The following is a 23,966-nucleotide window of genomic DNA, read 5'->3' on the forward strand; positions in this document are numbered from 1 at the left end:
AGCCTAGCAAACTGCTCTGGCAAACACACTCTGGCTTAGCTAGAACCACTGCTCTACCCTTGCTATCTTTCAAAAGTAAACAATGCACCTTTTGCACCTATGCTGCCTGGCACAGAATTAAGTGCTACAAACTGCAAGTTGGGGTGCAACACATTACCATGCATTATTATTGTCATTTCTTGGGGTGCCCCCACTGCTGCGGGAATTCAATTAACTTCCCACGTTCTCTATTTCTGAATGTCATACTTTGGCATCTAGATATTAAGCACGTATTTCCCAGTTAAATTTGTTTCTTGCACTCCCTAGATTTTCTGTTCTGTAATTCTGTTTCTGTAATTTTCTGTTAATTAAATACTTATTTTTCCAATCAATTATAGTAACTAATGGATATTCAGAGCCAAATTAGGCTGATGATTTTATTTTTTTACATTCAGGACTCATTTTTCTCTTTGAGATTCATCAAATCAGGTACTTCAATAATATTTCATAACATTTTTAAGCTCTGCTTTCTAGTTATATGATTAGCAACATAGGCTTACACACAAACTAAGAAAATGGCTGACAAATTACACAAAGCACATGCAGACAGATCAAGATATCCAGTGTCAGTCTACTTTTAGATGTTTACATTTCAGCCATTATCATGACATCTGAATGCAGTATTTGTGTTAACCAGAGTATAATATCCAAGTGTACCCTAAGTCTGTATCAGACACATGGCTACTCAAGATTCAAAAATGTATTAGAAGAGCATCAAAACTGAAATAAATTAAAAGAGAGCTTGAATTAAATGAGGAAGAAAAAGGAAAGCTTAACACCACTATGCAACAGAAATCTCTGAGTTTGGATACCATTAACGAAGGAAGAAAATTAAAATCACTGAGGAAAATAATAGAAATCATATCAGTCCACATCTGTATTCAAAGTGACTAAATTACATTTCATCCATCAGCAAAACCCAGGAGCAATGAAGAGATGTCTTCTACATTGTCTGGCATTTACAGCCCAAATCTAGAATTTTGAAAATATTTTATTTCATCTGGATATCTTTTTGATTCTTATATTTCAATGTACAAACTTACATTTATAGGAAGTAAAATTGCAACATTAGCACTTTACTCCATGAACATAATAAAATACTTGATTGAAAGTACAAATGCTGTCAGCGCTATGGGCCAAAGAGATTCTCTCTGTCATTTTGCAGTAAAATTCCCTACATAATACAAATCAGAATGATTGCTTAAGTAACTTGAGCACTCACAGACTTTTGAGGGTGACAGGAACTGTCCTTCCAGATCGGATGGTTGGCTTAGCTAATCTAGCTTCCTCTCCAAAAACACCGTTACTAACTAGTCCACAGGAAGGCACAAGAGCCATGTAACAGGCAGTAACCTGGTAAGTTCCTCACATGGAAAAGATCTTTGCTAGCCTAATTTTGGTGTTTGGTTTATGTTCTGGGGCAAAGGGCTTACTGTAGCAGGGAGGGGGAAGGGGAAGGGGAAGCAGAAGCAGAAGCGGAAGGGGAGAGGACCCAATAAAACTGTGCATGGCTATTTCCATTTATAAACCTATCAAATTGCATTTGCTAGGCCCTTGGTTTTACTGATATCTTACAGAAATTTATTGCATAGAATAATTGCATGTTAATTATTGCCTTCTTAATTATTCTTCAGCATAGCTCCACTCTAATTATTTAGTCCTTCAAAGTCTTATCCTTATATATAATACTTTAAACATTTAAACCAGTTTGTTAGAAGTGAATTATGTGAAACACGCTTCCAATATTGCAAAATATTGCAGGCTTCTGCAATATTTTGATGGAATTTAGACGTCTAACATCTTTCCTTTTTAAATTCAATTTTGAATATCTCTAATTGCATACTTAACAACAGAAGTTGTAAGAAACAATCTGGGGATCAAAGAGGCATATTCACAGCTGCTACAAATTGTCAAAGTATTACTGGGCAGATCATGATCTGCCTTCAAACTCTCAAGGTCTAAGTTTGCATTTTCACAGAAAATTGCCGATTCAAAGATAACATAAATAAACAACACCTTATAGACAGTAATACTATCAAAGCAGTTCAATATCTTATTTGCTCAGGTGTTCACTCAACTCTCCCCTTCCCAAGGATTTCCAGAAGAAAAGTACCAAAGTACCAACTATTTCTGTTAGCAATCTCTGCTGCTCTATGGACTGTTGTGTGAAATGCATGTTTTATTTTGCTTTTTAAGAAGGAGACAAACGCATCCCCAAAACACCATTAAATCAAATGTTTCTATCAACAAGACAGGTTAAAGGCCACACAGAACTGTACCAATGACACATCTGCTTACTGCAGGTTCCAGAGGAACAGGATGAAATGGCAGATTGAGACCAGACCGAGAGTTAAGGAAACCTGCTTCTTACATATTTAATCTCAACCTCTTCCACTTGCAGCACTACAGCTCTTGTCTTTTGCATATTCTTTCACACAGATAGTCCTGAATGCGGTATTCAATTCATTGCTGAATCCAAGTGTCTCAGTCTGTAGAACTGCAGCTTTTCAATGTCTACATGTTCCAAGGGCATTTCAGCTGTGTCTACTCTAGTCAACTAAACAGAGCACATGCTTAAACCTTCTTTTCCACTGTTCGGTTTGGCTTGGGCTTGTTATGAGTTTAATCAGGTCACAAAGTAACATGGTAGTATCTCTGGTACTACTAGTCTCTTGCACCAAACACAGAGAACTCTGTTCATACATTTATGCTGTACAGTATCTGACAAATGTAAAACTTGAATTGTCACTATTGATTAACAGGAATTGCAGTATTACATAGCACTGAAGATGTGGAAGGTTTCAGTCTTATCATCAGTATGAATCATTAAGGGTTGTGTTAGAAAATCCTCTTTGGCATTCTGGATTATTCTGTATTTAATGTACTCCCTTCTACTTTATGGCTCAATAATCTCTTCGATGGTTCTGCTAAATCCTCAGTTTTTATCCCATCTTTTACCACTTGTACCCCAACTTTATTGCTGGTTGCTATAATATACTGTATTATAATTATTATTATATTATAATAATTATTATATACTATGTAAGACACAGTATATTATGAGATACTGTATTATGAGTATGTAACTGGATTTTTCTGCACCTTTTTGTAGGTCACTATTTTCTCCTAATAAAACAAATAAAATGAGCCTAACGATATCTTGAGCTTTAAATGCATATTCACCAGTTGCCTGTCCCTATTTTACCTTTGATCCTAAAGACAATGGTCATTTTTCACTCTTCTCACTCCTTCTCCTATGTAAATCTTCCAGATTCATTTAGTTTGACCTTCAGTGCTTTTAGATACTAAGACCAGTTTGCAATGGCTAATGTGACCTCAGTTGATGGAAGTATCCCTTTTGATCCTACACTGATGTTACACTGGTTGCAAACATTTCCTGGGTTCATATACATCGTATACATACAGTATTTTCTCGCCATTCTGTTTTCTAACCTCTCTCTTGTTTCCATTGCTGCTATTGAGCAACAAGGCTTTTCCAGTCTCGCCAGTCAATCCACTGAGCATGCTGCAGTCGCGAGGGCAAGAACAGAGGAACGGGAGGATTCCTCCTGCCCTTTTGCCTTCACCTGAGGGCAGGGATTCCTGAAACTGCGCATGAGTGCTCGGTGGGAATGGCTAAGGGAAGGAGTTACCCATCAAATGTAACGCTATTGATTTGGTCACCAAGAGAGCTAAATGGCAGCAGCACTGAGCAAGGAGTGAGGCAGAGAGGTTTCAAGAGCTAGTCTGGGAACTGAATTCAACCAGATGAGACCAAACTGCACCCAGCACACTACTCTCAGTTTCTCTGGGCTCTGATCATGGCCCTTCTCTCTTCACAGTTCATCTTGCCCAAATACTTAACACTCTGGTGCCACTGTGAACTCAGGTTTTCCTGCATGTGAGCTTCTACCAGCACTGACCTTACTTTTACAGACTTTAGTATCTATTCCAGTGCAATTCTACTAGCACTCAATATTCAGAAATAAACAGTTGTTGCAATACCAGAAATATCTCGAACTAATCCTTCATTCCTACACTATTTTTTCTCTCATGTCTCCTTAGTCGTAAACATGCTTATATTGAATCTAAACATATTGCTTGCTGTCCTTATGTCTGTTCTGAAAGCATACTAAAGAAATGTTTGTATTTAGGGAAAGAACTAGTATACAATATATGACCTGCCAAACTCATGTATACAGAATATGATGGAAGCAAAACACTTAGTTTCCAAAAATGAGGAGGCATATGTATGAATGATAACAATACAATCTGTAATTATATCAGCCATGAGAAAAAATTATAAAGGAAAGGCAATTTTGTATTTCAGCAGCTTCTAAGAGTGCAGGTATTAGGAAGAAAATTTCCCCTACAAGCTTCTTAATGCAGAACTATGTACCATGGAATTATATCTTACTCTGAAGTCACTAATACTGACTTCCAGAGGCAGAACAAAATGAGAGAGATATAATCCTGGATGGCTATTTTAATATTGTCCTACTACTGTTACAGCTTTTGCTTTCTCAGAAGGAAGGATTTTTTTTCAATTCAAAGTAATTATGAGCAAAATGCATTTGTTGTTTATTTCCATTTAAAGAAGAAATAGAATGGAAGTATAAGAGACAATTCCATGTGCTAACTTTCCTTGAATGTCATTTAGCACTTAATGACATTGTTCTCAGGCAGGATACACTTGACTGCCTGCTTTTGCCAGCTGATAGATTTAGAAAATCAAGGTCACTGTTATGTATATAGAACATTAGATTTCAGTCACCATTTGACATGTGTGTTTCAGTTCATGACTCCAGAAAAAATTACGTAGAAACCAGGTAGACCAATTGTACTTACTCATTTTCTGTTTCTAGATGATATTAGCACTTAATTAAGGGGAAGTGAAGCAGTGGCAGTAAAAAAGTGGATAGCACTCTTACATGGCTTCTGAGAGTTATGGTTCTCATCTGCTTGAAAACTACAGAATTTTAAGAATGCATATTCAAATTACTACATATACCTGCTACTGAATATTCAGTGCCTGCTTTCAAGAGTTCAGTGATAGAATAATAATTCCTTTCCAAACACTGAAACTACACCTTCACGGAAGAGTAAATTAACTGTTAATTTCTGGAGACAGTTTGTTTTATGCATGCAATAACTAAATCACTATTTTCATTAAATGATTTGGTTTATAATTTTCCTCTTTAATACATTCCAATAATACTGAAGGTAAAATTTAAATTAAAAGGATAAAAAATGTATAGGGAGGCCCAATAATACGGTGTGGGTGAAATGGGAAAAGCAAATGTAGGAAATGTTTCCTTGGGTAATTCTATTCTACTCAGTTCCCTTATATGAGGGAATGAGGGACCAGTTATTCTCTTTACTTCAAAAGCAGTCCTGAGTCTAATCTAGGAGTCAAGAATTGAGGGAGCAGGAAAATTAGCTGAATAACTCTCCTTTTACATACAGTACATACAGTTATATTCGTACGATACATAAAGTTATAACACTTAAAAGGTTTGCTCATAGTATTAAGCCCAGGTCTGTATAAAAAAAGGTAATACCTTTCAAAGTGGACTGATACACTGAATATAGTAGATACATGTGAAAATAATTTTGCCATATATGTCATCATAAAACAAATGTGTAAATATGTCAGTATCTCAAGTCCCTTCTACACCTTAATAAAAATTCCTATACCTTCTATAGTAAAAATTAAGCAGAGAAAATGCCCTGATTATCACGCAGCACACCTAGAGAGTTAAAACATTTTAAGCCATTTTCACAGTGTTCTTTTTGGGGTTTTTTTCCAATTATTTCATTAATAGCCTTTTCCACTTTGTCATGTATGGGCTTCTCAAAAGGTCTCTACCTTCTCACACTGATATATACATTTTTCAGAAGAAATTATATCACTAGAAGTCAGTGTATTAAATTCATCTACATTAGCTACAAAACTAATAATACTTAATAAATGTAATGATTTCTTTGCCTTCAAATATTAAATAGCTCAGTTTACAACAACTTTGCCAGTCCTTGGAGCAAAGGAACTACATCCTGGAAACAAGTCTAAAACAGACTTTTCCTCCTCAGACAGCTTTTATAGGTCAGAAGTCTTGTGTTTCCCACTTACAATCTGACCTCAATTAATGAAGTCTTTTAGAGGACACTAAATTATTTTTTCATAATAGAACTTTAAATTGAGAATATCTAAACTGTTTTAATTAACACACCGTATATGACATGACCCCGTTCCAGATAGCAGGAAATTTTGGATAATATATTTGGGGCTGTACTACCGCAAAATCATTCCAATTTTTAGCAGATTGACACAGCTGGGGTGGAAGTTTGTGTTGATGTAGAAAACAACCTTTCCAAGAGCTAAACGGCCACTATTAAACTAAGTAACATCATGTCTTCCAATTTTCAACAGATCAAGATAACCCTGTGTTTCGTGATACGGTTTCAGTGGCTCTCACTGCACGTATTATTCAATAAACCTCTTTTTTCTTTCTCTTTGGTCTTTTTAGTCTTGGCCCTATTTGTTCATTCCAATGTGTAATTACACTGCCACTTCTATTTGATGATTTAACTTGTATTTCCTAAATGTTAATAATCAAGAACACTCTGTGTTAGGGGTTTTGCTGCACTTTTCCCAATTATTTAATTATAGATACATAAGAAGCATAAGTATAGATACATATAGAAGCATAAGAAGCATATATAAAAAAATAATCTCTCACTTATCTATTGCTTTCTAAAAGGATATTGATAATTTCATTTTAGCACATTTTGCTGCTTTTCAAAACAAAACTCCCTTGCCTTAGAATGATAATCTTGCTCCAGCCTGGAATCTGATCCTGCTACCTGTTTGTACTTGCTCACTTTCATTTGGCGATTCCTCTCTTCTACATCCGTAGCACCTGTTAAGTAAAAAGAAAAAGAAAGAAAGAACATAAATACACAAGCAGTGTTCAGTTCCAAGTTTAAAGTTATGCTCATAGAATTTCTAACAGCAAAAGATGAAATCTCATTTGCTTAAATTACTGTGTATGTAATTTTAATTATGTAATTTCTGAATCACAATTTTTTGGAAAAACAAATTAAAAAGTCGTAAGAAGAGGAGAATAGTAGATGAGTTAGTATTTCAACAGCATCTGAATGAGTTGCATTATCTACAAAGTTCAAATGAACCTGACTTTGTTAGAGAAAGGAATGTAAACAGAATAGAATGTTTTCACAGAATAGCATTTTACCATTACAAAAATATTCAACAGAAACTGAGTCATTGATTCCAAAAAAAAAATAAAGAATGCAATGACAACCTGCTTATTTTGGATAGAGATCCTGGTTCAGTTTTTTTTATAGCAGAATACCAGCATTTTGTATCAAATTACTAATCAGGTAAGGGCCACAGGCTGGTATAACTTCCATTTATCATTACTTCATATGCACAAAATAATTTAAAAAATATGTAAAGGAATGTTAAAGAGCCACCCAGTGGCATTACTGTATTACGTTCTAGTGACACACAGCTTCAAGAACAATTTCAGGATTCAATTCTTGGACCAAATACATGATCAGCCTCCATTAGAGGTGGGTGCTTATAATGCTACTGAGGCATCAGTTGTTTTCAGCCAACTGGTACTGTAACACCATGATTTACTTTCTAAAATAACGAGGAAGAAAGTGCCAAAGCAGAGATGAAAGTGTGAGAAATAGAAACACAAAAATGAGAGGAAGATAAAATGAGAGGAAGACAAGAGCCCAGAGTTAAAAAAAAGTCTTGCAAACAAAATATAGTCATCTACTATATACACAAGAAGCATGATTCTCTTCCACTTAATATGATAAAAATCAAGAGTAATTCATTATTCACTGAATGCTAAAAAGTCTTCATTTTGACTGACATTTATCTTACATTGTCCACATTTTGAAAAAGGTTGTCTGGGATTAAATTTTCAGAATAACATCAGTCATAAATGCAAGCTTCTGTATATTCACATTGGACAATCTGGACTTTTATTTACGGAATTGGGATGGGAATATTATTCTCCAGTATACTATATCAATCTGATTTAAACTCCACATCTAATGTTCTAAGTGGGAACCTAATACTAAAATGGGGCTTTGTACAGGGCCTCTGCAGAGCGTCTGAGCTTTGTATTTTCCTTCTTGACAACAGTAATAATGATAGTACCACACCGTGCAAGAAAGGCCTGCCAGCCAAATTGTGCAACATCTGGAAAGGAGGGGGTGAGGACAAGAGGGAATGGGATAAGGCCAGGCTGTACTGCTATCTATAAACCCTTCTGGCTTTTGACTTTCCTATTCAAGCTCTCCATCATTACTCCATAAAACAACGTGAATGAAAACACTTCATCGAAACCTTTCACAGAGATGTAAATTAATAATAACGAACAAAAAGAAGGAATTATGTTTTTATAGGGAGAGAGAAAATGAAGAAGACAGCAGCAGGTGAAAACTCCTAAAATACAATATATCTAGTGTTTCCTATCAAAATTTCCCCCCAAAAGCAGTATTTGCCAATTGTCACTAAGCCAGAGATTTTTCAGTGATCTCGTTTTAAAAGCTTTATATAGGAATTTATAAATTTTATTTTCTTTGTTGAGCCCAGAAATTTTAAATGGGAAAATGATATTTTTCTTTTTTCAGTGGCAAAAATAACACATCGGTGTCACTGGTGAGGTAAAATAACTTCTGCTTGAAGAAAGAAATCATCTTTTGGTGAAATCAGAACATTCTACATATCTACTTGATGTTCTTTAGTATCTTTTGAAAGAGTTTGTTTTCACCAAAAGAGATGATAAGTATAATTGTAGAAATTTTGTAAATTTTTCTTACGAAGTTTCTCTTACAAAATCATCATATATGTTCTTTGTCCACAGTCATTCTGCCATGAAAACTTGAGTAAGGGACAAGAAGTGATGAAATAACACCTCTTGATCATGCATTAGAAGTTTCACAATTACTCGTGAAAAGTCATTCCTATTTACGATCATTTGGCAAAGTGAAAGTTAGTACTTTTCCACATATCCAGTTCCATGTGTTCTGCAAAACCAAGCACTCCTAAACACGCAGTTGAAAAGGGAGCATAACACAAGCCCCTAATGTGAGTCCTCCATAGTAAAACAGGCCTAGTACTGAATCTGTGACCAGTCATATACCGGTGAATATAATATATAAAATTAAATATATATAAAAATATAATAATATATAATAATAATATAATAATAATAAAGTATAATTCTCACTACCAGTGAATTACACTTCTGAAATACTTGAATAAACAAGAATATCAGCCTAATGTCAGGCAAAGACTTATGTTTCAATTAATTATTCAGGCTTAGTACAATTTACAGATTTGTGATTTGTATAGTCTTATTCTGGAATACTTTCTGTTTACTGCAGAAAAGTTCACCCAGGCCTACACAGCTTATGGATTATGTGACATCTCTTAATCTCAGTTTTCCAGTTCTTTTCTCTAGTCTTAAAACCCTCATCAGTAAAATATGTGAAAATTCTGTAATTTCTATTTATGCTGGTGAATAATTTTTAATAGCAGCTGGAAATGCAAAAGGGGCTCATACCCATTTTGCTATATTTTCTGATTAGGGACAAGAAGGAAATGTGAGATGGCTAAGTCCCTGAAAAGTCAAATTTAAAAAGGCAGACCTGGTGGCTCACTTTAGTCTCAGGAGAAAAACAATGTAGCAGCAAAATTTAAAATAAATTTACTCAATTCCCATAAAAGCTTATTAAAAGAAAATCTAACTGGCTATGTTCTTTTGAAACTGTCATTAACAAACAAATTAATTCAATTATATGCAAACAGAGGGAATCCTAGGGGCAATGGAAAGTTCATAATGCAGAAGATCAGCTTCAGTTCTGCTGTGCATGGAGCTGACATGCAGAAAGACTGTGCAGGGTTACCAACTGCTGCAGGCTCATCTCAGCTGCTACTAAAGCCAGACGCAGCCAGGATCTGGATGGCAGTAGGACAGGTTGAGAGAGTGTCACAGCCACTTCCCTCTCATGTGGTCCAGAGCACATGCACTACTGCACCAAGTGGTGCAAACACAGGGCTATAACCACCTCCTGTTCCACCAGCAAATCTATACTTAGTTGATACCTACATGTGTGGATTTAAGCAGGAGCAGAAAGTACTTCTAGAGGGTTCTATAACTGTTGGGTGCATTAGGAAGCTTCATCTCCTAACATGATTTCAGCAATCAAGTCAAGACCTGACATCAGTCCTACACTAAGGACTCTACCATAATCATGAGGTATGTATGGAGTATGTGTAGATACAGCAAAATTAACTCTGATCTATTAGGCATCAACAGTGGTAAAAATGTAGGAGCGTAAGCTTTGACACCGGTAGTACAAGACTGATTGAGCCCTTGGGTGGTTATTCAGGTTGTTAGCTGGAGCCCAACCCAACCCATTTTCAGGGCTATAGACACCTGAACTATGAAGCTAGTTCTAATATACTTTCATGTATTGCCATCCTATTTCAAATTGCATGCAAATGAATTTTGGCCAGGCAGAAGTGAGTGAGCTCACTTGTAAGTTTTTTCTGTCTTGAACTTCTTTCCAGAATTTGACTCGTAGATAACAGCAGTGGCTCCAAGAGAAAAAGCAAAGGAATCACTCAAACTTCAGGTGCAGGAAAAAAAAAAATTCAGAGACTGAATGAAGAACAAAGCCTGATATTGCTAACCGAATACAACTGTGGAAAAGGCTGAGATCATTGCACTGTAGCCATATCTCAAGTTTTGCTCATTTTAAATGTCTCTCTACTATAAAAACAAAACATGGCCTGAAAGTTAGCTCTATGAGGTTTTTTTCAGCACAGGGAAATTCCTGGCTGATGAAGAGCCAGCTGCTGATTCAATACTACCCATTCACAATACTTTTACAAGAGATCATGCTGAGGGAAAGCAGCATGACTACAGTGCAGGCAGAGTGCAGAAATGCTGGAACAGGTCCCCGGAGTACAGTGCACGGCAGCCCTGCAACCTGTCCTAGGATCAGCAAGGGCTCACAGCAAGCACTAGAATCACCGTCTCAGCCTCAAATGCAACCCATTATTTTCATGTTTTATCTTGACATAAGATTCAGCTACTTTAGCGCTAAAGCTTTCATCATGACTGAAAGCTAAATGTTTGTTTTCTGCTAACAATTTTAAGGGGTTGTAATCAGCAATGTAGTTAATATCTAATTTATCTTGACCTCAGCTGTTCATAGAGTAACATTTTCTTAAGGAGATAAGCAATCACTCAGCTAGGCCTGGAGTGAAAGCCTATTACTGACTGTTCTGGTCAAACATTGGTTATTCTCTTGGGCAAGATCTGCCCAAAGGGACAATGAAATGGCCTTATCAACCAGCTTAGTCGCAGGAAGACTTCCCCACAATAACTAAAAAGAAAAAAAAAAAGCCAGCCAGCTGAGAGCTGTGTTCTTTCATTCTTTCAGTCATTGTCTTCTGCAGTGGGAATTACTAAACTGTTACAGCTGCTATATATGCAGGGGATGCTGATGTGTTTGAGGAAGGGGATTTGGGTCACTTGGGGTTTGTAAAGTACTGTACAATGGGGCTCCTGAGGCACAGAGAGTAAAAAGAGATATCAAAAATCTGGGGTATGGAAGTAGAGTCGGCTTCCTCTTCATATTAGGATAGTTACTTTTGAAGGAACATGGATAAGAGAGAGAAAAGATTTGTGAGGAGAGCAGCCCAGGCACAGCGGGGAAACCTTGTGATCAGGAGACTACAGAAACACTGAGATTTTGGAGCTTGTAAACCTGTAACAGAGGGGAAGAAGGTAGATGGGGCTTGCATGTGTGTACACTCTGTGCCTGGAGTCAGGGGGGACAGCATGGAAGTCCTAGGGCATAGGAGAGCCTTCTTTAGCTGTCTCTCATCTGTTTCCTCCCATTTCTCCCCCTAATCTGACTCGCTTAAACAAGCAAATGAAATACACTTGGGAAAGCTCAAAATATGTTTCTTAGTTACTGTTATCTGCAGAAATCATCAGAATACATCAATATTGTGATCCAGCTCTATGATACACATTCTGCTTAAACATACCATGACAAAAAACTTAAGGGAAATAATATGAAGATATTTTGAATAAGCCACCCTACCTGCATCCCCATTCTCTGGATCTGCTTTCTTTTCTTCTACAAACAAATGAAAGCAATAAATAAAACAAAAAAAAGAGGGAGAGAGAAAATGCAGAAATAATAATAAAAGTAACAAAAACATGCATTAAAAAGGAAAAAATGAATAAAACCCACCAAATTAATTTAAACTGATAACCTTAGTCACACAACCAAGTATGGTGCTCTACTTCCAGAGGCATATTCACTGCATGCTACTGTATACATTTTTGCACCCTAATGACTTACTGGAGAGAACCCAGGGGTATTTTGTGCACTTCCAGAGTCATTAACACACTCGATACAACAGACAACAAGGCAGGTGTCAGACACAGTTAGTTTACAGATCCCTTGAACAGGCTGACAGACAAATAAAACACATAGCTTATGCTATGTGTTTTCTGCAGCATATACACAATATGCAGTCAAGTGATTCAAGCATAAAAATTTAATGTCTCTGAACGGTTTTCAGTAATATTTTAAATCTTCCTTGGGATAATCAATTCTTATAGCTTCTACAGGTTAAAAGGTTTAATAATGTTATTGTAGCTTTTCTTAGAGCTAAAAAATAATGAAGAATGAAAGACACTAACAGCAATACACAGAAGCTAGTTTGTGCACATAAATCCATCTAACTGATGCCAACAAATATTCTGAAAGCATATGAAAGGTTGTATACGGCTCAGGGCATTCTTCTGTCACAAAGAAACATTGGTTCCTCATCAACTTGTTTGGCAGCACATACACACTGGACTCTGAAATCCAAGTTTGGTAATTACTGTAAAAGAATTTTAAGTCAAATGAAATTTACTTTAGCTAGAAAAACATGAACTTTTAAGCAGTCTCTCTGTTTCTTTTTCTTATCATAAGCCAGAATCTTATTAATTTCAATTAAAACAATCCGATGAATATGGAACAATCCCCTCGCCATAAACCAAAACTGCATATACTATTACAATTAAATATTTTTTACCACATTACTCGTTACTGAGGGTTGCCCACAAAATTGCTATGTATTTTATAGTGCACAGACTACCACCATTGAAGAAGAAAACAGAGATGTTTTACATTTTAAAGAAGTACCAGTTTGTAGGATGGTGCCAAAACAGTGGACTAAGTCACATCTAAAGAGAAAACATACTGGGGCAAGGTAGAGATGTAACATAGAAAAATATGATCCTACAGAGAACATGACTAACGCTCCATGCTTTGATGGGATCTGGCATGTATGTGCCATTCTGTGTGGGATCAAGATGGGTCTCCTATGGGCCACTCCCAGGGGAAATGTTAGCCAAATTAATGGGAAGGGACCTGGCAAATCACAGCCCTACACCCATTCCCATGCCTTTGGAAATCAGTGGAGATCAAGTGGGTTCTTGCAGCCCATTCCCCCTCCTTTCCTCCTCCGTTTTGTACACAGTGCATAAGTAATGCTGCCCTTTGCATTCTGTCCTACCATTCTGGTCTTTGCGTAGTCTGGCCTATATTGGCCCTGTCCGGGCTGTGGATACGTGGGCTGCGAAGAAGGCAGAAAGGCAGAGGTAGCTGTATTTGCTTTTTAAGCTTTCAAAGGTTTTAAAATTGCAGTTCCCAATACAAGAGCTATGAATACAACACTGGCTTCTCCTGTCTCATTACTTTCTAAAGCAAAAGTTATTTGATAGCAATACCACTGATCCAATACAACACAACATGTATAAAAGTGAAGTAACAGGCATTAAAATCCCTGTGAGTTTGAGCAGAGAGAGAATGATATAATACCTAAATTATTTCATATAAATGGTGAAAAGAAACCTTTACTGTACCTGAAATAACATCATAATACTGAAATTAGTATTATATAGGATAATCTATATTTTGATTGCTTCTCTGAGATGCTTTATAAGGCTACTTTTCCATCTTTCCGGGCCACAGGGCTTCTCAACCATGAATCTTTAAATGAAGACATTGTCAAAGAAAATGGGAAACTTGAAACAAGTCTAAGTTTCATTTGTTCTTGTTCCTTTAAAAGGTATAAAACAAAGCCTTCCACAATAACTCACAGAAAAGAATACCACAGTCTTGACAAGCAGGAAATTCTGCTGGATTCTTGAATTGTAAAGAGGTAATTGAAGTGCTGTGACATTTATTACAAACCTCCAGAACAAGTAAATCTTTTAGATTTTTAAGGGAAAGGTTGTCTGGAAAAGTGCTAGAAAGAGTAGGAAGTTTGAATTGAGAAAGGTATCATTTGGGTAGGAAGCAGCAAAACTGAGCAGTATCAATATTATCTTAAGAAGCTCATTGAGCAAAGAGAACAAGGCCAACTTCTCATCAGCAAAAATCTTCACAGGAATTATGGGCATCATCATTCTCTCTTAAAAGAAAACAGTGCAGGTTCAGAATGTTGAAACTAAAAGAATGGTTCTGGTTCTCTCAGTTGTTAGGTGCCCAAATCAAAAAACTGTCACTAGGCTTAATATCTAGGAAAAGACTGAACATCAATAAATCACTGTAAGATCATTTGAAAACATCTCAAATTGAATAATATAAAGTGCACTTAATCATTGCTATCAGAATGATCACTTACATTTCATAAAACAGTAGACGCTTCTCTACTTAAGCGCTTTATTAAAAATTGAGCCTGACTTTTCAAAGTGGTGGGAATTTATAAACATCATGCAATTAAAAAAATCAAATATATACTTAGGATTCTAACTTCAGGTAACTACTTTTAAAATGGTAGACAAATTTCTTACTAACATCACTCTTTTCTATACCTGATTCTTTATGAGAACACAGGAATGCAATTTTATACCAAAGCAAAACCCTAAAAAGTATTTTTGTTGAAGCAGACAAAGGAAACAATCAAAAACAATCAAACATCAAAACTTCTCAATTAAAGGTCCTGCAATCAAAGGGTTACATTTCCTTCCATTTCCAGAGCTATTCAATTCCAATTCTACCTCTATATTTTATTCTTTTTGGAAAAAAACTGTCACCTCCTCCTATCCCAAACCAGTATTTTACTATATGCCTCACTCTCTGATTCAGGCATGGCATATGCTGTTGCTTTCCTTCATATACGCAACGATGGAAAAACTCCATGAGCAGATAAGTATGTAGTAATCTAGGAACCGGTCTCCTCACCTCCACTTCAGCCATTAGGTCAACAAAACCAGACTTTCTTAAATTATTAGTCACGCACTGCAAAACCAATTCAGATGCTCCAAGAAGCAAAGTCTCTAGCTGAGACCTTTAGCACAGGCACCTACAGAAGCCACTACTGTTATTCCTGAAATACTCTTTTTTCCTCCCATATATTCCACATGTTCGTGTAAGAAGACTGGCAAGGTCTTACATTTTGAAAGACCTGCAAGTTATGAAATTAGCCCTAATTTTCTTCATTCTGGCTGTCCACAATGTGAAAAATGTAACTTCCTAACTTCTACAGGTCTAAAGAAACATCAGGTGATACCTGATACAAATGGCTGCTGAGCTTCACTCCAGGGCTTTATGGTGAAGGTGTGGCAAATATAAAAAAGCTATTGCTGCAACAAGCAAGGCCTTTCCAAGAAGTGCATGATCCACATCACAGTCTGGATGAAAAGAATATGACTGACAGCTAAACAAATGTGGAATGAGAAATAAAAAATTCTGCACAAGAATTGAAGCGTTTTGTAAGTGTTTTTATATTACAGTTTAAATGAGACTGAAGTGTCAATTACTGTCCTTAAAAGGGAATACTAGAATGAAGACTATTTCAGTGAGCCAGATTCCTAGTGGGGGAGCATGCCTTTACATTCCTGTTTTCTATTTGAGAATTGCTTGACATTCTTTTTCTTCTTCTTGGCTTCAGACTGATACACCAAACAAAGACTGAAAGCTGGGGGACATTTCTCACCAATTAAAGAAATTTTGATCACAATTCTTAAAATCATGTTAGCAATATTACTTCAGATTATTTGCAGAATACATGGCACTGCTTAGCAAAAGAGTTGAATAAGCTGCTGTGGTGGTCTAGACAGGAAAGTTAACGAATCCTCAGAATCATGGGTTCATAAACAGACAGGGTCAGCTCAGGTCCTCACCACTGGGGAAAGATCAGTTCACCTGGCAAAGGATAAAGGTCTTTTGAAGCAAGCCTGAAAGTTTTCTCTGTTTTACATGTTCATTAAAATAATAATTAGGGATATGACCTAGTTTTTATGGTGCGCTTGCCCATGGATCCTTCTCTAAAGTGATTTTTACATGGTACTCCATGATGTTTGTCTTACTTGCTACCTCATACAAAGGTATACATACATTTTGATGGCTTTGAAGAATACTGAGATCCCACAAGGAAAAAGGGGTTAAAGAAGAAGCAGTAAGACTAGTGTTGGCTAGAACATCCCCTTTTAAAAAGTTCCCTCAAGAACTCTAACCCATCCTCCATATTCAAAAGGTATGCAACAGGATTTTGAAAATGTAACCGAAAAAAAACTGTGGGATCAGTGGGCCGCTATGTTCTGTTCTCATAAAAATACACTCAGATCAGCTATGTTATAAACATAGCTGTCTGTTGTCCTCACAAAAGCTTGAGCAGTCTTATTGTTATGCTCTCCAACACTCTGTTTATCAAGCATGTAAGCTCCTCAGATTTCCCATCACTGCATAAACTCCACAGCATAACCACAGAATATTTCACATTCTGATACAGCCACTCCAAAACATAGGCAGAAACACTTGATGATAACTATGTCTTTGCTTCCAGAAAACCAAGCAGCTATTAATATTCAGCCATCCTAAAAATGCAAGAAATCTTCATTAGCATCTCAAAAATCAGAAATATGATGAAAGATGTAAGCAAAAAGCACAAAAAGAACAGTAGCGTGTGCACTTTCACGCAAGACTGGGGAGAATTACAAGTTCAGCTAGTAAACCTTTACTGGTAAAAATATGTATGCTCTGGTACTGCATTCTGTCTCTTGTAAAATTATGCTCCCATTTTTAAGCTATGTAATGATATTGCAACTATTTTTCCTTTGGCAGACTGAAGATCAGCCCTTACTTACCTGGTTAGGTTCAGATGGCTATTTGGGGTTTTTTGGTTTTGGGGGGCTTTGGGGTTTTTTGGTTTTAATTCTAATTCTGATCAAAATCAAAAATAAGAGCAGAGAGTCTCCCAGCCATCCAATATAACACATCTATTAGTATGCTAAGTACCTTTAAACTGAATTTTGGAGCTTAACCATCCCTGTGGCCTTTGTTGACCAAATACAGGGTTAGTCTCTTTAAATGTCTCAGTCACAATCTGTGGCATGAGATTTTAAACATGACTGTTAAGTTAAATATCACAGAAAGTTTCAGAGATGCACAAGTCAATTAACCACACTTGTGCTAAAAGGCTACAAATTCCAATCAGGAGTTCCTTTTTAACATGAGAAAGATGAAAATGAAACAAAGCCTTGTCTTTAAAGCCATCCTTGCCTTTAAAGGAACGTATGCCATTGAGTGGTCACTATATTAAGCTAAAAACATGGGGATGACATGCCCTCTTCATCAAGGGTAAGTAAATTCACTCTTGGGAAACCTCTCATGGTACTCTGAGATAAGGACAACTCCAGAACTGTGCTCCTTCTTCTCCTCCTTCCACTGCATGTGCTTTCCTAAATTCTCTCAATCATAGGAATTTTTTGCACTTGCCTCTTCCAGCAGTTTATTTGCCAGACTCTTCTACTGTTTGGCCCTCTACTGCCCAGTGCTGCCAATTCTTCCAGTTTGGACACAAATCTTTTAATAGTGTTTTTAATTTTCATAGGCTTTATCTCCAGCAACTATATTATTATGAAGAAATATCACATTCCATAAAAAGTTCTAACACAGAAAAAGCTGTATTTCAAAGCCCTTGCCTTATCTGAGTTTTATTCTCTAAGAAAGTCAGGAAAAATTCTAACCAATCCTGCTTATGCCTCTAGTGAGAGAAACTGTCCTGCTCCATACGTCCTAGAAAAGAACTGGAATCTCTATTTCCCTGCTTTTCATTCCCCTTCAGAAACTGACCTGTCCCAGCTACTCTATCTTCCAAGTTCAATCCACCTACTCAAAAAAGCAGCAGTGACTGGGCAACGCTGCTACATCCCTTCTCATCCTAGAATAAAACTAGAATTAATTCACTAGCATTATTTATGCTACCTGTATGCTGACTGTGCTTAAATTGTTGCGAATCAGCCTTTCCCTAGATTTGGTGATCAGTTTTGGTCTATAGTTACTTGTGTCAGCTCACATCTAGACCAACATTAACTTTACAAATCTGAAAAATGTTTTCTGTATCTCATATGCTTGAAGACCACACTAAGCATTAGTTGCAATTTGTTGACACAATGGTAACTGGTTAGTCTGAACAATCTTACTGGTGAAAAGAAATTTCTCCACTTCATGACTGCGGTTCTTTTGCAGGTGAGGTTCTACTTCACTTGCCCGTACTGAATATATAGGTGGGTGAACAGGCATGTGTCTTTCTAACAATCCTTAAATTCTATGAAACATTTTAAATAATTTCCAAAATACAATTTTAGAAACAAATTGTCAAACCTCTGCATTGCTAAGCTCCTCATTCACCCAAGGAAAACAGGGCTAAATCATTAAGGATGCTATCATCCTTAGTGTGCTGCCAGATAGCAAAATCTGTATCAAAATAATTCTGATGGCTAGTTTTCTGAATTTATCTTTGTGTCTGAGATATGCAGCATAAACTTTGTATGCATTCTTATAAGGTTTTTTTATTTAAAAAATCCTAGATTTCTTTCAGAGAATAAAATTTTGCTATTTTTCCCATGAAAAATGATAATGTCCAGAGAGAAAAACTGGTAATATTTTTATTTCATAACAATATTTACATATTCAGATATTTAGTTTCACAATATTTCTTGGTCTTATAACACTTAAAATGAATTGCTAATCCTTCACCTAAATGTTTGGTAGCATGGCAAATACTATGAAAAGCATTTCCTAATGAAACCTGTAAATGGATAACCCTAGTTCCACACTTCCTAAAGAAAATTCTAAAAAAATGGAACGTCTCCTTTTGAAATGTCACCCTTCCTTTTAGCTATGCATGCAGTTGGTCAGACTGCCTCAAAATGAAATGTGTAAAATATGAAGTCATCAAGGTAAAAGTAACATCTGCAAGGCTCCATAAAGATAATCTCTGACTCTAGGGGATTGCAACAAGAGCGGTAACAGAAATAAAGTTCTCAAAGAGCCAGCCCTAGCACAGGAAATACAAAAACATTTGACTAAATACTACCTAAGTTTAATGGGCCAAAAAACACAGACTACTTTAGATTTTAGAAGCTAAATGGCATCCAAATTCCTTCTTTAATTTGTTGGGACAATAACAGAGGTACAGAGAATAAATGATAGCTTTAAAATAATAATGGTAAAACTTTTAAATATGCATGGGGGACTTCTTTGTTGTTCTGACAAAGATGATACATGACAGGGCAAGCATGAACAGTTTCAGTGCTAGAATGCCTTGTTAAACATTAGTTCTGTGCCAGTAAAACAAATAAAAGTGTCTAGCTCCCTGGACAAAACTCAGTAACTAAACAGAAAATCAGTAAAATAGCAGATTAAAAATTGATATAAAAGATGAAAATTAAAAAAAATGAGTAATACACAATATGAAAAAAGATAAGCTATGAACAATATGGATAAATCAGATCTCCTTCAATGTTTTGGCTTCTCTGTTTTTTTGTGATCACACCTTTATGTTTTACACTTTTGGACATGAGAGAATAGTTTCTGATCCTTAACATTTCTACCTCTAATCTCAATGTTTTGTTCAGTGGAGCTAAGCTTGAGATTCCAGTGCATGAAATGGAATTAATGAAATCATTCAGTTCTCAAATTATATCCTCCCCAAGGTGAAAAATAAATTGTTACATCTGTTTCCATAATTTCTGCTGTAGTTGTCAGATGCGATGGTAAAACAGATTATAGACTGTTTGCATGTGCTAGTTGGAAGCTTAGAGGCTAATACACAGATAATGGAGATGGGAAATAAGCACTGAAATGAGAGAAGTCTAATCGCTCTAAAGTCTTAAGATATAATGCACATATCATCACTTAGCTTTTAACACTTACTTTTTGTAGAATACATAGCTTACAGGTAATAAAAATTACATAAACATTCTATCTACAATTAAATTCTTACGATTTGTTTTAATATACTGAGGGGGGAAGAGAGTGAAAAGTATGTGAGGCGATCTATGATAAAATCTATAGGAAAGGTAAAATGAAAAAATAACACAGAAAAAAGCAGTAGAAGAGACAGACCTGAGTTTCTTCTCCTCGGTGATTCCGCTTCTTCTGTGATCACACCGTGTAATGGACAGACAAAGACAAAGGAGATGGGCGTGAGAGGATGTATTCAGAAGGTTAAAACTGACACTGAGGGAAAGGGCCAAAAATTGTCTTAGAGAGAAGCCTGTAGTGCAGAGTTAGTAAATGAGGGGGAAAAAAAACCATAGACACTAGAAGAAAAAAGAAAGCTGAAGAAGAAGTAGTTGAACTACTGTTGTTGAAAAAGAACAGTAAAGACAGGATTAGTATAAGAGCTGAGGAAATAACAAATGTTAAAATTGACAGCAAAGTCTATCCTTGAAATGGAGCTGAAGAAAAACCTGGATAGTAAAACATATGTTAACTAGCAGATACACTTTTTTTCATGACTATTCAACTTTTTGGAATGTTATCTACTTGAACACAACTATCATTTTTTTCTTTTTATTACTGAACATCCAGTTTAAGGTCACCATTGGGAAGCGTACTATTATCAGATATTTGAAATATTTAATTGTTTTAATTTATGCTGAACCAAAGTTTCACATATCTAAAATAGAAAACAAAAAGGAAACAGATTGTTTGGAAAAGGATATACAATCCCAGGAATTTCAGAATCCACATAATACACTCTGGAAAGGACTGCATTATAGCAACACTCTGCCACTGGCAATATCATCGAAACCAAAACACTGAATGTGAGAAAAGGGAATGTACAGCTATTAACTCTCATATTCAATTCAACAGATATTTTGTTCAGAACCAAATGTTACTCATAGTCCACAGAAGTCTAAGTTACAAGAAATGCATGCAAGTTCAACGTTCAAAGCAACTATCTCATTACTTACTTTATTACTTCACATTCAAAACACACACTGCCATTTCAGACATGGAGAACATCTGAGGGACAGTGTCACTTTCTGTACTGAACATCTATTTGTAGCAAAAGAATGGAGGAATTCATCTTGAAATGTAGTAATAATTACAAAGAACTGTGAAGCTACCAACATTAGCAAAGCAAATGCATTCTTCCAAAAAGTATCAGAATTAAAAAGAAAAAAAATATATCTCTAATCTGATTTCCATTTGCAGTCTTCTAGTGAGTCACAAAACATTGCTCATAATTCATTAATACTGCAGATATTCTATTAAGAATTCCAGAAAAGTTTGGACATTACAAAAATATGCTATAATCTTATCCACATGTTTTACAGTCAATATCAAAACAGCACTGAAAAATTCAAAATTAGAATAAGGAATATAAATCAATAAAATTGAATTAAAGAAAACACTAAATTTCCACTGATAACCACTGTGTTCTATGGTTAAACCATTTTACTCTATAGCTGGCAGATTATAATTTTCATCTACTGCAAATGCAAGACTGTACACAAACTTTGTTGTAAAACAAGAAAACAGACAGCTTGTAACATAGATCTTCAGAATGCATTTTTAGCCAATCAGATGTCTTACAGAATGAACACAGCTAAGTGCTGTATAAAAGATATACAGATGACAGCTTTGACAAAGGATGTTATGTGTTCACATATTAAAAAAAAGTAATTGTGTATAAACATCTTTTTATCTGGGCAAGTATAATGAATCCGTACTATGAAATATAAAAATGTAAATGCAAAGATTGACTTTTCCTTGGTGTTATATAGCCTGGATTAAGACAGTGTGGCTATAATTGCTACAACTATTAAATAAATAAATCATTATTAATATCACCAAAGACCCAGATAAAGTACTTAAACTTTACAAAAATGTTTTCTATTATACGTCTATAATCCTGAAGGCAACAGTCCTACTAATGACTGGTAGCCCTACTCCAAAGGAGTCACAAGAAAGTCTCTGTCATGACCTCCTTATATTTCATTTATTATTTTTGACATGAATAAGTATGCATTGCTTTAAGACATATACTTGCATTAAGATAGAACCTTCTTTAGAAGTAGTCAAAGGATGTTTGAAATAATGTTATTTCCAAGTAAGGAACAGGCCCAGGATACAGTAATGCAACCAGTCACAAGGAGTTCCAGTAAAGTCAGTGGGGCACAAGGATGACCAGTATTTGGCTACACACCAGTCCCATGTAGCAATGTTTTACAAATTGCATTTTGAAAGCCCTCATGCAAAGTATTTGTTATGAAAAAACTGTTTACTTTTCAAGAAGCCAAACAAAATATTTTCAATTATAAAAATAATTTTAATATAAGCCAGAGGGGAGAATAAAAGATAATAGGTATTTTCTCACTGTGGATACTAGCTCAGCTGATACCTCATCTCTGAAGATTTGCTGCTTCTAATATTTTTATATTAATTGTTGCAAATATTAATGAATTACTCAGTAGAATTTGTGGCACAGTAATACACCAACTTCTTTCATTTAACGATGATAAGAAGGAACTACTAATAGTCCTATTAATTTAGACACAATAGCACTTCTATGAATAAATCTCCTGATTAAGTAACCATGCCATACATCCCAAACAATGGAGTTTTACAACTCTCCATCTCTGTAGCTTTTCATCTACTAAATCAGATCTTTGTCGACAGAAACGTACTAAAATCTGAGAACAAAATCATGGCATAAAATTCTATTAAATTTACGTATCGTCAAAGGGCAGTCTTCATTTGCACAGTTATTGCTTAGTTGTGGAACTAGCATTTGTTTGCATCAATGGTTCATCTTGACAAAGGAGAGCGGTATGTTTAAGGGTGCTATCCACAGATTTCGAAACAAGTGAGACTCTCTCAATGAATAAACTTATGAAGTAAATGAAAACCAGCTATTGTACTGCAAGTCTGAATAAAACAAAAGAAATACCCAGTATTTTATCATGCCTTCACACTGAAATTTTCATTATAAGTAATGCCAGTTATTAAAGAGAAGTATTTAGGAACTTAGTATATAAACAGCCATACCTGAAGCTTACATAGCAAACACACCCTGCATAGGGTTGCATAGGCCAGACCAGTGTAAGTTAGCTACTTTTTTCTTTCCCAAGGCTTTTCTTAATTTCAGTTTTCTTTGTTCCTTAAAAACAAAGATCTTGTACTGTGTTTATGACCTCACAAATTTCTGTGGTTTCCAGCTTTGGAAAGCTTCATTTTCTGATGCTCTTCACACAATAAGGCAGGCAAAAACACAGTCAAATAGGTAACATCTTAAAACATGAACCATTCAAACTGACACCATTCGAACTCTGAACTGCTAAGGATAAGAGATAAGAGAGGAAGACAGGACAGCAAATTAGTTAAGAGCAGAAATGATCGTTAAAAGAAGATTTAGAATGAATGGCTAACTACTTGACTACATTGAAGTGTGAACAAAATCAGTATTCCATAATCTTCAACAGCATTAAATCACATCTACCCTTCCTGCAGATACAGAGCCCCACTCACACTTCTGATTTTTTTAAAGGTTATTCCCTATGAGT

The 23,966-nt window shown here is 35.8% G+C and overlaps 1 protein-coding gene across 7 annotated transcripts in view; it reads right to left on the bottom strand.

Moving 5' to 3' along the window:
* RIMS2 (regulating synaptic membrane exocytosis 2) overlaps positions 1 to 23,966 on the bottom strand; it is a 473,994-nt gene that overhangs the window by 91,457 nt on the left and 358,571 nt on the right. For 5 of the 7 annotated variants that reach the window (XM_064507626.1, XM_064507628.1, XM_064507627.1 and 2 more), the window contains one exon: positions 6,859 to 6,959. In XM_064507626.1, coding sequence (XP_064363696.1) covers positions 6,859 to 6,959 — 101 coding nt within the window. Of the gene's footprint in view, positions 1 to 6,858; positions 6,960 to 20,517; positions 20,551 to 23,966 lie in introns of all 7 variants that reach the window. The other 2 variants (XM_064507622.1, XM_064507623.1) reach the window with 1 other exon arrangement.

The sequence above is a fragment of the Dromaius novaehollandiae genome, chromosome 2 (assembly GCF_036370855.1).
Source record: "Dromaius novaehollandiae isolate bDroNov1 chromosome 2, bDroNov1.hap1, whole genome shotgun sequence".
NCBI lineage: Eukaryota > Metazoa > Chordata > Aves > Casuariiformes > Dromaiidae > Dromaius > Dromaius novaehollandiae.